We start from the raw sequence: 20,860 nt of genomic DNA on the forward strand, positions 1-20,860 counted from the left end.
GAAGAACAAAGTCATCTTTAAAGGTCCAGTGTGTAGGATTTAGTGGCACCTAGCAGTGAAGTTGCAAACTGCAACCAAATGAATACTCCTTTTCTCACGCCTCACCCGCTCCTGAGAAAAACTCTGGCTGCTTAATTCACATAAATAGCAACCTGTCTAGAGCAGTGTTTGGTTTGTCTGTTCTGGGCCACAGTAGAAAACTCTGTGGAAGAGGACCCGCTCTCACTGCAGATATAAAAAACTAATTTGAAGACGACAGAAACACAAAGATTCTTATTGTCAGGTGATAAAAACATCCTGATGAATATCATATTGCATTCTTCAAGCTCAATCTTACACACTGGACCTTTAATGTTATTAGTAATGCTTGTGTTTTTCCTATGACGACAAGTCAAAATGTTGATGGCCGATATATTTATACCAAAACAACAGTACCCGGCGCTATTCATCCACGTGTATCTACTGTACGTACAGCAGGGACCCGTCAGCGGTAACAAATCTGGACACAACTGGACACCAAGATGGAAATAAAGCAAAGTCCTCTAATGTGCCTCTTTATTTAAAGAAAATAAAAATGTCATTTAATCATCCTCCCAGGCCAAACAAGGTTTTTGCACCTCCAGTCAGTTCACTCTCTTTTGGGGATAGACGTGTACTGTAGCAGAAGAAAAGGCTGATGCTGTTTGTACAAGGAGAAGAGCTTGTCTTGTTGGGTGCTGCTCACACATTCATAGTGCCTGTGCCATTGGGTTATGGCTCCAAAGGACCAAAGAATTACTAATATTGCACGCTCTCATTTATTCATCTCCATTCTAAACATGCTTTCCTATGTGTGTATGTATACATATTTACCGTATACATACATAGGTATGTACACCTAGGCACACACATAATTAAACATGTATAATTGTACATATATATTTATATAGACCTATAAATTTACATGTACATACATTTATAAAATTTTACACACAACGCACACTCGCCCTCACACGCACGCACACACGCACGCACACACACATAATGCGTCTGTGAGTATGTTTGTTTTATGTACACATGCGCACAGGCACGCACATCAGTACAGATCTCAGACACACTTCATATCGAAAAAACGTTGGTTCCTATTAAAACAACACCAGGTTGCAATTTTGGACACTTTCAATGGATTTCCAATGTTTGTTTAAAGCTGTGAAATTCAAAAAAAAAATAATAATAATAATAAAATTAAAAAGGAGGAAAAAAGAAAACCAACAAAAGAAAAAAAAGAAAAAGAAAAAAAAAAAGGCATGGCGCTGCAACATCTGGTCTTCACTGCAGGTAAGTGGTTAATTTGCATAATGTATACAGGTTTTTAGGATTTTTTCCCTATTTTTTATTTTTTACTAAACAGCATTTCCTTTTTTTTTTTTTATAAACCAGAAAAAACTAAACTCTACAGAGAAAGTCCCCTACCCGCAGTCTTCCGCTGCTGATAGAGATTGACATCAAGCTGTACAGCGCAGTCGAAAACATACTTACATCTGAGCTCATTTACAGGTACAGCCATAATCAAGGCACGAAGATCTACAAGTAGATTTGTTTTTCTTTCAATTAAGTTGTACAAAATAATATTACATTTTACAGTCTGTACAGGATAATTCAACCTTGCACAGTGTACAAGTTAACAAAAAAACAAAACCAAAAATAAAATAAAATAAACCAAAAAAAAAAAAAGAGAACAATACATTTTTCTCTCCCGGCCCACCCGTCCCTCCCGTCCCCTCCCCTCCCATCAGTATCTCTAAGCTAAAAGGATGGTTTGTGTGGAAAAAGGAGGCAAGTCCGAGTCCGTGGAGGCAGCAGGGCTAAGGTGCAGAGAGAGCTCAGTCCCTTTTCCTTCATTTAAATCCTTCTTCATGTCGTAGGCGGTGGCGGCGGCGGCGGCGTCATCGTCGGCGGCGTGTTTCCTGCCTCCCCTTCCTTCCCACTTCTTTAATCTTTCGCTCCACATGTCTCTCGGCTGCTTGGTGCACCCTGCAGCTCGGCAAGCTAACATCGTGACAGGGTAATAAATATTGTGATGCTACATTGTGTGTATGCTTCCTCTGGAGAAAAAACAACAACAACAACAACAACAACAACAACGGCAACAACAACAACAACAACCGAGAAAAAAAAAAGAAAAGAAAAAAGAAAACAACCAAAAAAAAAAAAGTTATTAAGGAACCTGATGCAAAGTGCATTTATCTCTTCATCCACTCGGTTCCCCTCCGTCCACTCCTCCGGTTTCGTCGCCGTCCAGGAGAAGAAGAAGCAGGTCGGAGGGGGTGACGGGGCAAAAAAAAAAAAAAAAAAGGGTGGGGGGGCAGCGGGTTGGGAAGGGGGCAAAGGTCATGGTGGTGATGCCAGCTTTGAACCGGCAGGTGACACACAAACATAAACACACACGCATGCGCTCATTCACATGGCATTCCTCCTTCTCTTCATTACACACAACACACAAATACACACACACACACACACACACTGCCTCTACACTGAGGTCCTGTAGGTGTGTTTTTTTTTATGTATCCACACCCATCAGTCCAGGTCCAATGACAAAGCCAAAAAACAGAAGGACACAAAAGGGGCAAAAAAAAAAAAGGAGGTAGCCCAAGGCTTAGTGGAATGACAAAAATCAAGGCATTCAAAAAGGAAGGATTAAAAGAAGAAGAAGAAGAAGAAAAAAAAATAAGCGGCACGCAACAACTTTGTTCCCCAACCTTCCTTTCACGTCGGTGAAATGGGGATGAATCGAAAAAAAAAAAAGAAGTACAAAAAGCTAAGGAGTTAAGAAGAGGAAGAGGATTTGACACACTTCAGTAGTACTTCATAGTCCTCGACAGGAGGGGTGGTCAGGGGGGTTTGTTGAGGGTTTCTTTGGGAGGGAGGAGGGGTGAGGGGTAAAGGGAGGAAGAAGGAGGAGGAGAAGGAGGAGAAGGAGGAGGAGGAGGAAGGGTTCGTCAAGGATGCAGAATGGTGGAGAAAAAACACAGAAGGCTGACGGAGGCGGTCTCCCATCACAAGAGTTCGTACTGCCGCAGGTGCATTCTCTGGATGATGTCCCGGCAGTCGTTGAACACCCGCCGGATGTTCTCTGTGTCCACGGCGCAGGTGAAGTGCGGGTAGCAGTAGTGTCTGCCGTCGCCACTCGCAGTGCTGATCCGCTGAGAGAGAGAGAGAGAAAGAGAGAGAGACGGGACAGGCGTTAGAGAGTTCCAGCTTTGACTGAATTCTTTTGATGTTCATGTGCGCCGCTCTGTCGACCCGGTTGACCTGAATCTGAAACTTTCTTTTAAGCGTCACAGATCGCTTCCCGTCTTCCTGTGACTGAGTCACTGTCATTAACCATCTGTGGTTTTCATGCCAAGTGACACAAAACATGACAAATTATCAGTCTGACTGATGAGACTGTGGCTTCATCTCGATCGCATTTACCAAAAACCTAATCAATGTATGACGATGCACATTTCGATGTCGACTGTTGAGGGCTGAAGCTTTTCTGCGATTGTAAATTTTCTCCACATAAAGTCTGATTACTAAACCAAATCTTCAAATAACATAAAACAAATGAATTTCTTTCATACGTTTGATTTTCTGGTTATGTTTTCCTCTTAATAACCTCTGAAATGGAAAAACCGTACTGCATCACGTTTCAGTTTTATGTCTGTTATGACAGGAGCGTCTTTATAAATCTCACCGCGGGCTGTATGCACAGTGTAACTGGAAGTGTGAAGAAGGTGTGTTTGTGTTGCAAGACAAATTATATTCTGCAGTATTCACACACAAATACATTCACACACACAAAAACAAAACTCTAAAATTCCCAATATTCACCTGTACTACTGTCCCGACTAGAGTCTGAGTGATCAGTGCTAAATCCAGCTGATGTGCCCACAAAAGAGGCTAACATATAAAACATATAACATGCAGTGGATGTTATATGTTTACCCCACCTCCAGGCCTGATGTCATTATTATTACAAGAGAAAAGACATTTACGTGTGAAGGGGAAGATTTCTGTTTTTATGGTAAATTCAGACTTTAGCCTTAAATTAAATGTATAATGTACAATCAAATCTAAACTACTGATACTATGAATAAAGTAAAATATAAATAATATCGATGTTGTTTAAGTGTTATTCTTGACCAACAAGTAATGAAAAGTTCCTCAGCACGCATGCGAAGGTAACAATGACACACACACACACACACACACACACACAGTGAGTTATGAATGAACAGACTGGACATCCATTAACTTCAGCACACTCCAAACAGTCCACACATATATGGCGATAATTACAAGAAACTCGTCTCGGATGAAGAACTTAGCTCTCGTCACTCTCGGGTCTTCGCCGGGTTCGGGAGTTGCTGTGAAAGAAACAAAAAGATTCAGAGTCAACACAAACAGACGTGACGAGGAGGCTCTGCGTTAAGCACTCGACGTATTTCAGCAAAGACACTGACCTTCATTTGGTATGGTGTAGCGAGCATATTCGGGGAAGTAGTCTTCAATTTTGGATTTTCCAGCTAATACTTTCTCAGCCAGCATGTCCTGCTTGTTCAGGAATAATATGACCGATATAGTGCGTAACCATCTGCAAAACAACAACAACAACAACACCGTTACACTGAGTTTTGTCCGGCGTAGGAAAACATGAGAAGAGATTTCAGCAGCTCTGAATGATGTTACGCAGAATATTTATTCATACCTGACAAACATTTTCGGGTATAAAACAATTAAAGCTCCTTTTATTTAATCTGCTCAAACAAAGCCGAGTTTTTCAAACGTCAGTTTAGTTTCTATGACATCAGGGTGTGTTGATTTGATTCTTAATGAATCTTTTTTGGAGTTGTTTTATGGCATCAACAGTAAAGAGATGATGTGAAATCATTGTTTTCTTTAATGACCCGGTCAGAGGAGAATTAATGTTCATTATGTGTATTATTGTATTAATTGAAACTTGTGCTTTATGTTGAGTATCAGAAATTAAAAAGGTACATTCAGACAGAATCCAGTGTTGCTGTGAATCACTCAACAACAGGCAGAGTATCAGAGTTTAGTCCGTGAATCCACCTGGATAGTCTCGGTTTGAGAGACATTTCAGGCTGACTGTGGAGGTTTGACCGGTCTGAGCGTCTGATTGGTGGCTGTATTCGGACCTGGCTCAACTTCTTCTGCCACAGGTCGATGCGTTCTTTGGTGGAAACTCCTGCGGCCCGCACTGCCGCCAGCCAAAACGCACTACCTCCACTCAAATGAATGTAAAAACCTGTTTTCACAGCTGCGCCAGGTTCTGTCTGAATGCGCCCGAAATGTGTATATTCAGTTCAGTAAATTCATTAATCGGCATTTGACTTCACTAAACTTCTTGATTTAAGCAGTGGGACAGTCTCGGCTCAAACTTGGTTCAGGTTTCAGACTCACCTGTTGTTCCAAATACTGCGGAAGAGGTCCAGGGCTTCCCGTAGCCTGTTGGTGTTATTGTCTTCCCTTATTACCATGTTGTAGCTGCTGCTGGCCACCACGAAGATGATAGCAGTGACGTCTAGAAGGCAGAGGAGAGGAACCACATCAGGACAGCTCACGTGTGTGTGTGTGTGTGTGTGTGTGTGTGTGTGTGGTGATGCGATGCTGAAGCCGGCAGAAAATACTTTAAGACGGACAGGATGTGATGAGAGGAGAACGTGTCGTTGGTGGAGAACGTACAGTGTGATTATCTGACGAAGAACAAGAAGAAAAAGGCTGAAAGTCTCACCGTTAAAGCACTGGATCCATTTTCTCCTTTCATCTCTCTGGCCCCCAACATCAAACATGCTATGGAGGAGACAAAATGGGTCAGACTCAGACATAACAACACACTCGCTGCTGCCCTCTTTAATCAAAGAGTTCATATCTCTAGTGGGATGCCAGGTACATACTGTACTGTAACTGGCCTGAGAACATTTACACGCCAGTTTTATGTCTATTATTCATATTTTTTTTAGATCAGCACAAAAAGATTTTCGGTCTCTCTCAAATCTGAAGATGAAGAACAGCATTATTAGCACAAACTCAGAGCCCTGTGTGACGCTGCCGTATGGAGGGAAGTGTATACTCCGTGATCTCTTCGTGTACGCATTTATAAATCTTATTTTTCATTTGTGACGGTTTTAATTCGATCTTATTTTCTCTCCATGCTGGCCGGATGTTTGGAAGTCATCAAAGCTGAACGACGCACACCCAAAGGGAAGTCACGTCCCAGAGCTTTTATATCAATCATTCAGGATGATATAATTTGATACAAAGGCTCGTTTCAGATGGTAGAATAAGTCTTTTGTGTCTGCCACTGAGGAACTGGGTCATCTCATCCGACATCATCAAAGCAGTTACAAAACATTTACTCTAAACTTTTATTGGCTGCGACCAACGGTCAATAACTTTGAGCTGGCTCAGAAGTCTCACTGTTCGACCGCAGAGGATTAATTCTGCATTTCCCCCCTGACCTCAGCTTCCAGCCACCGAGCAGGTTGCGGGGTTCGCTGTTTTGTTCAAGGACGCGTTGCTGTTACGGGGTACGTACTTATGTGATTTCAAGCTCTTAACACGAGGCCGCGGTAAATATAGCAATAACACCCAAGAGGGCAAATGTTTTAGAAAGGCGTGTCGCCTGAATAATGTTTGGTGGAAACTGGAAAAAAGCCTGAGGAGGTTCCTTTTCAGGAATGGGTGACAGAGTTTGGGAAAGTTTCTGAATATGAAAGGATGTGGACGGGACAGAAGATACATCTTTAAATGGAGCGTGTATATATTTCTTTTATAGACATGTATGTTACTTCATGTGGAAGTTATACTTTATATTTTTATTCTTTCATCTTTACTTTTTAGAAAGCTTGGTTGATTTTATTTTTGTGTTTGGAAATTTGAGTTTATTTCTTCTGGTTTACATCCCTGATGTTGGATTTCAAAATAAAAATTTCACCACAGATTTCTTTTTGGACATTTATATGAGTAGAAATACATTTCTTTTTTGTTAACAAGCTAAGACGGCAGATGAAAATGATCTAGATGCATGATGTCTTTAACTAAGCTGAACATTTGGAAACATTATCAAATAAAGAATAAACTGTCGGTCAACAAATATGATTCACTGTGTGTCTTTACTGAAAGTTGATCCTTACTGAAAGTTCACTTTGTCTACTTGGAACCTCGTCTCGAAAATCCCTGAAGTTAACACTCGGCAGCGTAGCAGGTCCTGTAAAAAACATGAAGATGTATCAGTAACGTTTATGATGAGAGAAGTTAAACTGTGAACTGTGCACATCAACGGAGAACTGACCTGGTCCGTTGGTGTGTAGTCGTTCTGTCTTACGGAGTCAATTCTGTCCAGGAAACTGCAGAGAGAGAAACAGAGAAAAGAATTTTATCCATTTTCTAAAGACTGAGGGCAAATGAAAGTTACAGTTCAACATATGTGACCTATAAAACAAATAAATCCATAATATAGGTTTATAACAAATATTCACAGGAGCCTGAATCCACAACAAGAGCTTGTCTCACATCGTCTCATGCTATAACAACTCACACACAATTTATTTGAACCGTTTTTAATCAACTACAAACTTAAAATCTGATCACACGTCACAGCTGCTGTGCTGCATCAGCTCGAACAGTCATTCAGATGCTCGTGTGAGCTACACAGGAAGCTGCAAAAGGCGGCCGCCATGTCTGACTCCCCGTAGAGGCTCTGTTAGGCCGGTGTTAAGGCGGCTGGTTGCCACAAGAGGGCAGGGCTGCTCAGTCTGGGCTATTTTGGTCTGTCTCTAGCCAGAGTGATTACATAAGGCAGTTATTGTGGAGGTTAGACAGCTTGCTGTTGCCGTCTCTTCACTACTGAGAGAGCATGTGCAGCAGCAGCAGCAGCAGCAGCAGCAGCTGGGCCTCTCTGCAGCACAGCAGGCTCAGGACACCAAGGCAGGCTCAGGACGCTGAGGCTGGGGACACACGGTCACGCAGGCCCCTGGATGATCTGGATCACACTCCGATAATGCTGGTCTGGAGGCCAAAAGGTGTTTAAAAAAAGGCCCCACTGTGCAAAAGGCACTTACAGAGACGAGGTACATACGACACACAATGAGAAGCTTTACATTTAGATACATTTACAAAACAGCCTCAGCGTTTGCACATTTAACGTCCTTTTAGCTGGACTGACTCACTACAGGAGCAACAGTGGACCGCAACACGAGTTCGAAACCAACCGAGGCCCAAAGCAAAAATGCCCTTGAAAACACGAGTGGTACAAATATGTCTGCCAGCATGAAATGCAAATGTGTTACTCTAAAAAAAAAAAAAAAAAGAAAGTCACAGGAAGGAGGCACAGACCTCTGTTCTTCAACAAAGGCTTTATCACTTCAGATGAAAGATCTGTTGATTAACTCTTTTTTTTTTAGCAGAAATTACCAAAGATTTGCGAGAAAATGTGAGAATTCACTGTGTCTCTGTATTATCCCATGTATGTGCATTTGTGACCAAACCAAACAACGAATCTGTTGAACACTGACAAAGACTACACACTGTGAGACGCAGGCCTGTTTGTTACCCTGGATTATTCCTAAATTAGATCAAAATCACACATTAAGTACTGAGGAGTGGACGAGAGACGGAATGGTACGAGATATATTTTTCTATGCGAGCAAATGAAGTAAAAAATACACGGCAGAGTAGATAAAGGTGTGTCAGGTATTTCTGGAGGAGGAGAGCACCCAGCCTAAAGCTAAAGTTGGTGAGTGAAATCCCGTATGTAGGACACAGATGTGGACCAAACATCCTTCGTCTTTTTCACCCAAAACCGTCTTCAGGATGTCACAAGACAGTCGACTCTGATCAGATTAGTAATCTGTACGGTTCGATCCTAAAAGCAGCACACCTCTAACACACCCATGTGGAACTAAATGACCGAGAAGAAATGGCTCCGTTATGAGCCATTAGATAACAGAGACGCCGCTCATGTGCTTTGACAACAATGTTTTCATCACACCGACTTTATTTCTGCCTCGCACACAAAAGGAGAAGTAAGGCCGTTTCTGGAACAGCACTTTCTCACACAGAGCTCGTGTACAGTAGATCACCAGACACGACACGTACAGTGTGGAGGAGAGGAAGGGGATTCATTTTCATTAGGTTGTTATGCAAAATTAAGTGTCGACATTTAGTTTTCATGACAAAACAAAATATAACTTCTGTCTGTGCGTGATTATGTCTGCACTAATGATTCATCTGTTTGTTGTTTTGGCTGTTTGATAGTTTTGGTTTTAAAATCACCACGTTACCCACAGGCCAACATGACATCACAAAAATAGCTTTTTTTATTATTTTAGTGCACACTGCACAATGTATTCATTAACCAAACGAGGTATGGGTGCCAAGTCATCTCTTCAGCCCGATCACAGGTCTAATCCAGTCAGGAAAAACTCCCACACTTCTTCTCCGTGACTCCACACCTCATCTTTAAAGTCGCAACTTGACCTTCGGACGGTTGCTACTTAACTGAAACTGAACCGATGGACTTTCTAGGCCATAAACTTATCTTCAGCTTTACCTGAACCTTTATGAAGACCTCAATCTGACTCATGAACGCTTCCTGAGGACGACATTGTGACCACTGGTCGCACTTGCGCAGCAACGTTTGGATGAACAGGTTTAACACGAGTCGTTATCTCCTCGCGACCCCTTCGTCATAGTTGTTCACCTACAAGTTGTGGCGCTTCAATTTCAGTTTCCCCTTCTCGTGTGAAGAATTTCAAGAGAAAACTGATATTTCACAAGAAAGATACAAAAATTAGAGAACTCCAACTTCTTGTGTGTGCTCTCCTATGATTGACATGAGATGATGTGACTATAGAGGGCAGTAGTAATTAGAGACAGTTGTTGGTGCCCAAAAGTAGCAGCACTGGATAAAAGAAACATGAAGGATAAACTAGAAGGCAATGTAAACAATGCAGGTTTCTCTAGGAAAGGCTTAAGAAATGTTAGAAAACCTGCAAAACCTTTTTATTCTCGCATTTTATCACTGATTTAAAATTACAAAATGGTGACAAATGTCCACCACGGTTCTTAAAACCTGAGGGTATTCAGCCTATCTTCACAAAACAAAAGAGAAGCAGCCAAAGTAACGTAAACCAAAGTGTTTTCTTCAAAAAAAAAACTACAGACCTCAAAAACATAAGTGTGGAGTCGACTCAGCGGCGTGCAGAGGTTTGTGCGTCGCCTCTGAACTCATCATACACCACGTCGGTTCAAGAACAACATTTAGCAAAGCGCACAATTAATTGTATCTATTTGTCAATTAGTGCTTCTCTGGAACTAAGATGAACAGATCCAGGAAACCCATTGAAATGTACTGGAAGTCGAGTCACACACACACACACACACACACACACACACACACACACACAGACGTCTCCTCTGAGCAGACACAGACATTTACTCACACACAAAAAACAGAGGCAAAAACCTCCAAAAAACATCCCACTTTTGCCCCATCACTGCAACAATGTGGGAGTATTTTTAGTCAGCCTTCCTTGCAGAAACCTAGCAAGGTTATAATTACTGAGCGCTTTCTGACTGCCATGTGACAGAAGTACTATTGGTAGAGCACTGGAGAGCCAAATATAGTCCCCGTACCCAGAGAGAAAGAAAAGAAAGAAAAAAAAAAGAACAAGGGTCCTAGATCCAGGAAAAACGGTGAAAAAGATAACATTGATTACCGAGTGGCCGTCCAGATAATGCCTTATCAAAAAGGTTTGGGTGCAGTTTTCAGTGACTACGGCTGTTCTGGTCGAGTGCTACAAATAGACGAGCCGGGTTTCAGGTCTGGGGAAATCTGTGGTTTGTGTCGGTTTCTTCAATTTCCTCCCAGAACTGTTCTCCGCTGGCATCAGAGTGTGTGATCACAGTTATGTGATGTGGTCATTTTGTCAGATTTGTGGATTTGAGGGCTGACAGACCAGCATTTTTTTGTGTGTTGTTGTTGTTTTTTTGTTTTCCACTTGATCTTTAGTATGTGTGTGTGTGCAGTACATACTGTACAAAGTGTGATTTATTATTTGTTATGAATTTTTGTCGCAAGGTTTTCGTGCTTTGCTCCGCCTCACGCGCACTTTAAAGTCTCTTCAAAACCATCAAACCACATTAATGCAGCTTCCTCATTTATGGTTTAAGGCCTTACACACTGACACCCCCCCACACACACACACATACATACATAAAGGCCGTGTACTATTCCATGACCGTTTGTTTTAATTGGCAGGTTGAATAAAATAAAAATAAAAACTCCACTACTATCTTGTCTATTACAGTCCCTCTCTTTCGGTCTGCAGGGCTGGGTCGTCTCTGTATTTAGCCAAAACACATTGTACTCGTCCTGCGGGCCGGTCTGTGTTGCTATGTATAGGCTTTGTTGTGGACAGTATCACTTGACTTGGCCTGGTCTTTCTGTGTTGTCGGCCTCATCTTTCCATAAAACACAGACACGAGCATGAATCCACACACACACACACACACACACACATACGCAGATGCATGGAGGGAGGGAGGTGGGGGGGCCTCAGGCCTCAAGTCCCACGTGATCCAGGTCACATGTAGCTACCCATTGAGCAGAAAAAGGGGGTAGAGGGAAGATGGTGGTGGTGGTAGTGGAGAGGCGGGGGCATTAAAAGGCTTCATACCGGGGCTCGGGGACATGGGTCACCCAGCTCCACAGAACCAGAACACTGATACAACCTCTTGTGCCATTAGGTCGGCCACAACAAACAAAACAGGCCTAAATACAAATAAAGCTACAACTATTTTATTTAAACATTCATATTTAAGCCAAAACAAACTGTATGTATGAAGACGACACGCGTCTATAGACAAAAAGCCAGCTGTGAATATGTACAAAAGCAGCAACGCCGGAATAAAGACTGAAAAAAAAAGTCCCCTCCAACAGACGAGCAACCTTCACACCAATTAACAGCGCCCAGCCTCATGTGCTCATTTGATAATTGGGTTGACTTTTTACAAATAGTGGACCATCTTTAATTAGCAGTGTAGAGGATCTGATCAATAGTTTCCATATTTTGAGCCGCTCAGGCCAGCATAATGGACTTTCACTTTAGTCTCCGACCGGCTGATGACAGCACTTTAAAACTCACTGCTGGACAGCAGCACCACACTGTCTCTGTGCCGGTAAAGCTTTGTTTAAAATGTTTTTCTTCGTATGTTTCTGCGGCATATATTTACTGTAGCTCAGCCAGCTCAGAGCAAAAAGAGCAATTTAAAGTGAATAAATAGAACAAAACGAGTACGAGCAGCACCTTAAAACAACTCAGGTGACACTTTGTTTGGTTTATTAAGTATTTGTTACATTTAAACAGATGATTAGTTTGTTAGGTTTAGAAACTAGATAATAAGAATAAAAAGTAATCTCTTGAATGTCTACGGTCAGGAAAAAAACAGCTGAAATGTTACAAATACTCTAAACTATCTGTAGGCGGACTATCCAAATAAAGTGTTACCGTAACTCAAAGTTCACTGACGGAAAATTGATGCCAAACGGCATCACCGCGCTGACCACGCTTTTTGAGAAACAAATGATCTCTGGGAAGTGCAAGAGCAGAAACACGACTGCTCATTACCACTCCGGACATTAAATAAACAGATTTTAAAACAAACAGATCACCATTTTAAAATCTTGGATCCAGGACTGCGGCTGACAATTCTACAAAATAAAATGTATATCAAAAAGGCAATTTCCCAGAAGCCAAAGTGACATGTTCATATGTCTCTAACAAATGACCAAAACATAAAAAGGATTCGGTTTATAATACGAGATGATACATAACAGGGATACGTGGCAAGACTGGAGACTGTTTGGTGTTTCTGTGTGAAATATGACTGAAATGATCAAACTAAATGCTGATTAACTTTCCGTCCGATACTCCGATCGTTCCTGAAATAACACGTCTGTTATCTAATATTTAAACTTCAGAAGTTTTCCTTCACGCTTCATCGGTCTGCTCTCACAAAAACACACCCAGTATCATAACAAAACCAGCTGCACGACACAGCTCATCACATAACGCAGGCCGTCAGAGGAGGCCGAGCTGGTGCAGCGCACGGAGCCGGGGACAAAGTGAAGGTGGAGCTGTGCAGGATCCTGGTCACCTGGTGGAAAGATCTGAGCCCGGGGTTCAACTCATCCATCCAAACAGGAACACTGTGCAGTTTGGGAGATGGATCTGAAACTAGACAAATCCATCAACGGCTCAGTGGGTACTTCCTAAATATAGGAGCAAGAACGGAGACACTCCTGAAAGTCAAACCAAATCTTGTGTAAACAAAAGTGCCTGCTTTATCTCAAGGCCGCCAATTCGCCTTCCAGGGCCGCATCAAGTCATGGTTTTGAAAGGTGTTGTATAAAAATGTAAAATACATTGTAATGCCATTTTGTCTCTGTTCAATGTCTACATGGACCATTACATTACCTCGGCTTAAAATAGACTCAGCCCCCAAATTCAGGCTACAGTGGGAACACAAGGGACTCTGTCAGGCCTGAACTGTGTCCCATGTGGAGCTCCCAACTACAGTTCTCACTGTGAGATTGACTTATGGGTTTCTCTAAATAATATTGAGGCCCAACATCGATACGCTATCTGTCATCTGCTGAATTAGTCTGCGCCAAAAATAGAAAACGGAGTAAAAATAGTCTAATCAACAATATTGAGCAGGTAAGCAACCACAGCCTCCACGTCAAATTAGTTGTTCCGCTTGATGACCCAATGAAAATGAGCTTTTCCTCTTTTTCCCCTAATCAAAAGTCAATAACCAATGACTAATATAAAACAGGGGAGTCTACAGTATTGGTGCAGACCGGTGATTAGAAGCTGCTCAGATCCACAAATCCATAAATACATTTAAAAACAGGTTATTGTCATTTTAAATTCACAGATTTTTAAAAAAACGTGCAGATTTCTCTGCATGAGATTCAGCCAGAACTCGAGCGGTCGAGGCCTGTGTGCTGTTTGTGTAGTTCACAAACTGGCCTCCGGGTGGCATCCCATCGCTCCTGCTGCACACAGCCGCTCTTCCTCACTGACCCTGCCTGCTTTTAGCAGCTGGGTTCCCATGGCAACCCCAGTCGGTCCATACCACTCCTCTCTCTCTCATGCTCGCTCCCTCTCTCTCTCTCTCTATCCCCCCCGTCTCTTCCTAAGCCAGGCCGCTCTTGTATCCTTCCATTCCCAGACTCTCCCATACATCAGCGCAGAGCAGAGCCGCGCTCTGCACGAGCTCTCTGCATTGTATGTGTGTCACTGTGCGTGTTTGTGTCTTTCGGTGGGAGGGCACGGCAAATTTAGGCTTATGAAGACAGATTATTTTAGAGTGCCACCGTCTCAAAGCACACAACCAAAAATAAGTCCCGTTTTCAGCAAAGGGCAGGAATGTAATGTGTAGTTTGTAGTATGCGAAGAGACACAAAGTTACTGACAGACGTGGAGTCAGTTGTGATGAATTAGATGGACGGGGTTATATGAGTTGAGGGCTGAACCGTGGGGATAATTGATGAGGATATAACAAGTTTGGGGCGACCGTGGCTCAGTGGTAGAGTGGGTTGTCCAATAACCCCAAGGTTGGTCCGTGGTTTGATCCCCGCTCTTGGGAGTTGATGCCCACCGCTCCAGTGAATCTGGCATCTGTCAATTTGAGTGTGCCACCCTGTGCATGTGCATGCTCCAACAGGTTAAACGCGGAGAAGTAATTTCACGTTGATCAATACATTTTCTAAAAAATGGAAAATGACACTTCATGGCCAAGTGGTGACGGCAAACTGTGTCGATGTTGTGACGGCTTTGTAACACACCAAAACAAAAATCACAGTGGATTTATGCACGCTACTCAACAAATTACAAAGGTAGTTTGTTTAATAGCAGCAGATCGGGGAGGGGGGGTGATTTGATGTGTTGGTGATTAGTGGGATATCTATACAGAGTAATGAGCGTACAGTTGTCAATGAACAGGTGACAACAGCAGGGTCAGAGGACCCACGCGATTACTGCAGATTATTCCAGTGGTTCCTTCTAAAATTCACTAATCTGGGTCAAATTTTAGTTAACTAATAAAATTCACAGATATTCCACGGCCAACCCTTCACTTCTACACAGCTCTTACGTGCGGCAAAATGTCAAACACATCAAACTGTTAAACTCATTTGGTTGTGAGTGATCAAAATCTGAATACACTGGGCTAAAAGTGGCAAATCAAACACTTTGTCTACAGGTGGTTTTGTGAGTTTCACATTCCCTTTGAACGCACAAGGTGACAACATGTCTGTAAGACACTGGTTTGTATATATGGTATATGGTCAAGTCAAATTCAGTTAAATCTATTTCATCAACTACTTCATCATGTGGTCTGTAAACAGAAAATAGTGTCAGAAAATAGCGAAACACACCCATTTCAATTTCCTAACACCCAAAAGGTTCCTTATTTCGTCAAACAACTCCCAAAAATCCAAATATTTTTAGTCTATGATCACATACAAACAAAGTTTGTCCTCACACTGTGTTAAATGGAGCAAGAGAACGTTTGGAATTTCTTTGATTGAGAAATAACTCCAATGAAAAGCAGTAAATGATCGACTGATCGACTTGTTTTAGTTCAGGTTTGTGGCGTTTGTGCTGCAGCTGACATGAAGTTAACATCCACAAAGGAACATGTAACTATATATTATGCCTTTGTTTAACTTGTGGCAGCTGCAAAAACACATCAGGTGTGGACTGGAATTAAATTTCTAAATAAATATTGCTTTATAGCACAGTATCACTCTGAAGAACCACAAATGCATACGAAGAGGAACCGGATGTTCCCCTGACATAGCGTTTTCTTTTGTCAGGACACTTTAAGATGGGGACCTTATCTATCTTATCAGTACGGAGAAGCTCCAGAGTCTTAGGTTAAGAATACCTACAACAATAAATCATCCGAGCAACCCGCCGAACCGTGGCTTGTGCTGGAGCCAAATGTTTACTTAAGTTGGCCTCCAAGCTACCTCCTTCAGCCTAGCCTGATGAAACAGCCAACAGCTCAAACTGTCTAGGCAAACAAACCGCTGTGACAGAAAAATATAAAAGCTTTCTATAAATAGCCTTTGTGCCCCCTTCTGACCACATTCCACAGGAGGTGAAAGTTGAGGCTTGTTTGACTAGTGGCCGAAAGGTGGAGGGAGACCTTTTGCCTGGGTGTGGCTGGACGCCGCTAACTGCTAGCCACGCTGGTAGCCGAGGGCCTTTGCAGGTTACACAACCTGAGCTACGGCACACAGCCAAGGCGCTGAGGGGTTGTTTTTGAACGTCCCATGTGATAACAAAACATGCTAAACACACGTGGTCATGTGCTTTTTTTTTTTTTTTTTGATGGATTTTGCATGGCTCCGAGTTCTGACTGCTGCTCACTCTGATAGGCCTGGCTTGGCAGCAACAGGGAGACAGTGTGGAGCCGGGAGCCCCTGTCATGATTAGACAGCAAAATGTCTCCTCGCGTGTCAAACCCCGCTTTGATCAATTCAGCTCACCCCCCCCACCACCACCAACGCCACCCACCCCCACCCCCTCGCTGTCTGTAGCAGTGGCAGAAATGGTTGAAGCTGTGTGTGTGTGTGTGTGTGTGTTGTGTGTGGTGGTGGAGTAAGGGGAAAGACAGAGTGAGCAGGAGGGGGGGGGCAATTGAGTGGCGTTCATACGCTCGCGATGATTTGTTTTATGTCAGGGCTTAAAGAGAGGAGGAAGGTATGGCCAGTAGGCAGTACGCAGCGGCTCGAACACACACCACACACACACACACAAAACCAACACAGAGGCGTTTTGTGTCTCACCTTCTGCTACTGACCTTCCCTTTGTTTACAGCGCATTGCCGGGATACTCCCTTTGATTCGGCTGCGCACACGTGACCCTCCGCCAGTTTCTGCTCTGCAGTGCTGCTGCTAAAAATAGCCTCAGCTTGCCCTGGCTCCACAGCTAGTTTACATAAGCTCTAAGGGGGGGGGGGGGTAGTGGTGGTGTGGTGGTGGAAGAGAGGAGGGGGGAGAAAAAGGGGGAGCGACAGAGAGGAGAGAGAGAGAGAGAGAGAGAGAGAGAGAGAGGAGGAGGGGAGCCTAGTGAGGAGAGTGAGAGGAGGAGGAGAGGAGGAGGAGGAGGAGGAGGAGGAGGAGGTCTATGGACGACCATTTCCACAATCTCTGAGCAGGGAACCTGCAGCGCCACTGCTGTCCTCCAGCAGTCTGTGCCTTTACACTCCTGGTCAACAGCAGGGTGTGTGTGTGTGTGTGTGTGTGTGTGTGTGTCATGAGAAGGTATGTGTGTGTGTGTGTGTGTGTGTGTGGTGTGTGTGTGTGTGTGTGTGTGTGTGTGGTGTGGTGTGTACTGATGTAGGTGTGCGTAGTCGGCACACAGTAACAGACTCGCAGATATCCGCCATTCACCAGCCTCTCGCTCTAGTGTGTCTGTCTGTCCTTTAAAATGGACGCACATTTAAACCCAAAATAAAAATCTATTTATAGAACTATTCCCGTTCTTTAAGTGGAACATAAATTCCAGTTTTTCTCTTCTCTCTCTCTCTCTCTCTCTCTCGACGCTGCTCGTATTAAAAACAGCAGAGGGACAAAATTAACACGATCCTACGAAGCATCTAAACATGACACAGTGTTTTGCTGATTTAAAACTGACACAAGAGTTATCAGCCATTTTGATTTGAGATATTTAAAACGTAATTCGCGTTTCAGTGATGATCCGACTTACTGACTAAACTAAATACAGGCTGTCGGAGCCTCTGGTCTCTAGAAACAAAATAAAAACACACTGGGAGTGTAGCTAATCTTGTGACATGCTATGCTGGGCAGCTTTAGGCTCTCTAACTGTTTCCAAATGCCCGGCCAGAGGCTTTCTATACCCCCGACATGTACGACTTTAAACTTCCACAGCACTTAATGACGGACAAAAGGGACAGACAAAGCCATTAACAGTTATGTGAGCTAAATCCGTGCCGTACTTGAAACTCGAAATGTTGAATGTTAAATGATTGAAAAGGGGGAGGTTCACACACACACAGAAAAAGACTTCATACAGGGAACGACATGTGTCTCATGTGTCTGCAACATCCTCTCTGCTGCTGCTTGGTGGCCTCAAGAGAGGGACTGAATAGACAGACTGAGAGAGGGAGAGAAGAGGGAGAGAGAGAGAGCAGAGGGATAGTGAGAGAGAGTCGGTCCCACAGGGGGCTCTAACAACCTTAAGGACAGTGGTTTGTGTAGATGGAGTCCCCACTGAGCTTCCAGTAGATCAGATCTACAGTTCACTCCAAACCACTCCTCCTCCTCCCTTTTTTTCCCTCAGAAATCATGCACAACAAACACACACACTCGCAGACACACACACGCAACACACACCTCGCAGACACACACTCCAACACACACACACACACACACACACACACCCTTCCATAGTGCTCCCTTATTAGTCTTCAGTCAGCTGACAGCAGGGTCATCTGATTTTAGTAAGCGACACAAAGGTTTTTGTTAATCTGGATTAAGGCCTCTTATAAGAAAGTGTTTTATTTACAATTGTGTAGTATATACATGATTTTGAATTATCGTGCTATAGTGAAAGCTGTGCGAGCGATTACCTTGTTTTAATAAAAAAAAGCGTGGACGCAGAATTCACTAGAAAAGGATGAAGAGGTTTCACGAAGTGAACTGAAAGGCTATTTTTAACAGTTTGTTTACTGGAGAGCAAGTAAACTAGAGAAAGTATGACACACCCAAGAGATATAAACAGTTTAAAATGCAATCAAAAGCACTTAAATAACATAGAATTGGTGCCGTTTCACAAACAACTTTGAGGATTGTGCCGGTTGGTGTTTAATTGGTCCCTTGAGCATCGTTTGACTTTTTGGAGCACGCTGGTTGTCCGTGCGTCTGTCGTTTTTGTGACTTGTTGTAACAATTAGAAGTTGTTTTTGTGTTCTTTCTTTTTGCTACTAAAAAAACAATTTCTGAAGTTCTTACTCTACTCCACACCTTGCCGTCACTGTCTTTTCTGTTCTTTTGTTTAACATCATTGACCCTACAGACACAGACGGATTCAAGCTTTTTTAGATGCATAAATTCATACTTCGTCCTCAAAACCGGCGAGCCCTAACCTGGACAGAACAATAACGTCCGTGAAGGTCTAACACGATTTCAAATGGCTGCAGTGAGACAGCAGAAAATCCATTGCTTATGTGTTGAAAGTAACCTGATAACCGATCTGAAAAAAGTGATTACACAGATCAATTTGGACACGTAAGAAGAGCCCGGCCCGTCCCCTTGTGTTACTCTGTACATCAAATCAGCTCAAACATTAAGAAATGAAGAAACTTATAGTGACAGAAAAAAAGCAGTGACATGCAGCCGGTGTATAAATATCGCCCTCTCTGGCTCTTCCGTGAACAGAAGAGGCTCCTTATGAGGAGAGCACCTGTTTGCGAAGCGTAGCCCCTCTGTTTCTGTAGGCCCTTCAGGGCTGGGGCTGGCTGACAATGCCGACCATTTCTAGCACTTACTGCCTCAGATGACTGTGTCAGTGGCCCCCAGGCTGGTGACAGAGTCCCCGTGACCAGCACTACACCCAGCCCCAACCCCAGCCACAGCCTAGGCCAAGAACCAGACCCAGCCTTAGATATGTCTAATGCGCGGTCCCATCTCCAGGACGCTGGAACTGCTGGAGATCTGTCACGTCCCGCCGTACCGTCCATCCTGAACCAACTAGCCTACATCACATCTAGGACCTGTCGAGACCTTGCAGATTAACACTCCGTAACAACGTTTTGGAATATTGGTAGAAAAAAAAAAAAAACTCTGTAACTCATAATTTGATATAAAATGGAAATAAGTTCCTTCTCCTGACAAGAGGGATACACAAGGTGCTCAAAGTCCTTCAATTCTGTGTTGTGCAGCGGCAACGATTAGTTGATTAATCAATAGGGACTACTTGCTAATCAATTATCTTCAGTCCCTTTTTAAGATTAAACTTTCTGAGCTTGATTCTGGTTTATCTGCTGATTTTCTCTGCAACATTATGCAACTATTTCAGCTTCAAAATCATGTGATAATACTGAATTGTAGTAGTTAGAACAGCACCTCTTCCTCAACACCTGTTCTTGGACTTTATAACTTGGGTTGAGCGGGTAAGACGCCCTGCGAGAAGGACGTACTGCTTTACGACACTGCGTCACACACACAGGTCCAAATTCGATATAGTCAGTGGGGACATCAGGCAGAGGCAAGAAACCGAAGAGGACTACAGAACTAGAAACAGAACAGAGACAGACCTGAGTAATCATCACGGACTGGTTTTTAGTCGTTTGGCTGTTTAACATGGTTGTTGTCTCGCTAGTGAGCAAAGTCAGCCCATCAATTAAAATCCTTCAACTTGTCAACCAACGCAGTGTACACGCTGTCCATAAGGGTGACATTTTATAGACTAAATGATCATGTATTTACAGAAACTGACTTCAAATTTCCAGAAACGTCAGACCAGTGGTGAACTACTTAATTTCCAGTAAGAGTCTGTGAAGAGGGGTAGTGATGACACCCATTTTCCAATCCATCTGAGGAGGCCAAACTTTTTTTCCTCAGAATCTTATCTTTGCCTCTCCATTTAATTCTCATCAGGGTCGATATCTCAGGACGACTAAAGCAGGAACAATCTGACATCTGTCTCAGTAAGGAGGGTGAGTCGGGCAAGTCCTTGTTTTCCTGTTTGTTTGTGGTGGCGTGGTGTGTGTT

At 43.1% G+C, this 20,860-nt stretch overlaps 1 protein-coding gene across 2 annotated transcripts in view; it reads right to left on the reverse strand.

Annotated features, from left to right (window-relative positions):
- Nucleotides 1-522: 522 nt before the first annotated feature.
- LOC104936418 (guanine nucleotide binding protein (G protein), alpha activating activity polypeptide, olfactory type) overlaps nt 523-20,860 on the reverse strand; it is a 50,321-nt gene continuing 29,983 nt past the window's right edge. Inside the window, exons 6-12 of one of the 2 annotated variants that reach the window (XM_027288667.1) lie at nt 7,340-7,394; nt 7,182-7,255; nt 5,780-5,838; nt 5,449-5,569; nt 4,488-4,618; nt 4,324-4,391; nt 523-3,185 (exon numbers count right to left, since the gene is read on the reverse strand). In XM_027288667.1, the coding sequence (XP_027144468.1) occupies nt 3,039-3,185; nt 4,324-4,391; nt 4,488-4,618; nt 5,449-5,569; nt 5,780-5,838; nt 7,182-7,255; nt 7,340-7,394 (655 nt within the window). In that variant the 3' untranslated portion in view covers nt 523-3,038. The remainder of the gene's footprint in view (nt 3,186-4,323; nt 4,392-4,487; nt 4,619-5,448; nt 5,570-5,779; nt 5,839-7,181; nt 7,256-7,339; nt 7,395-20,860) is intronic. The other variant, XM_027288673.1, reaches the window with a different exon arrangement.

The sequence above is a fragment of the Larimichthys crocea genome, chromosome II (genome assembly GCF_000972845.2).
Source record: "Larimichthys crocea isolate SSNF chromosome II, L_crocea_2.0, whole genome shotgun sequence".
NCBI lineage: Eukaryota > Metazoa > Chordata > Actinopteri > Sciaenidae > Larimichthys > Larimichthys crocea.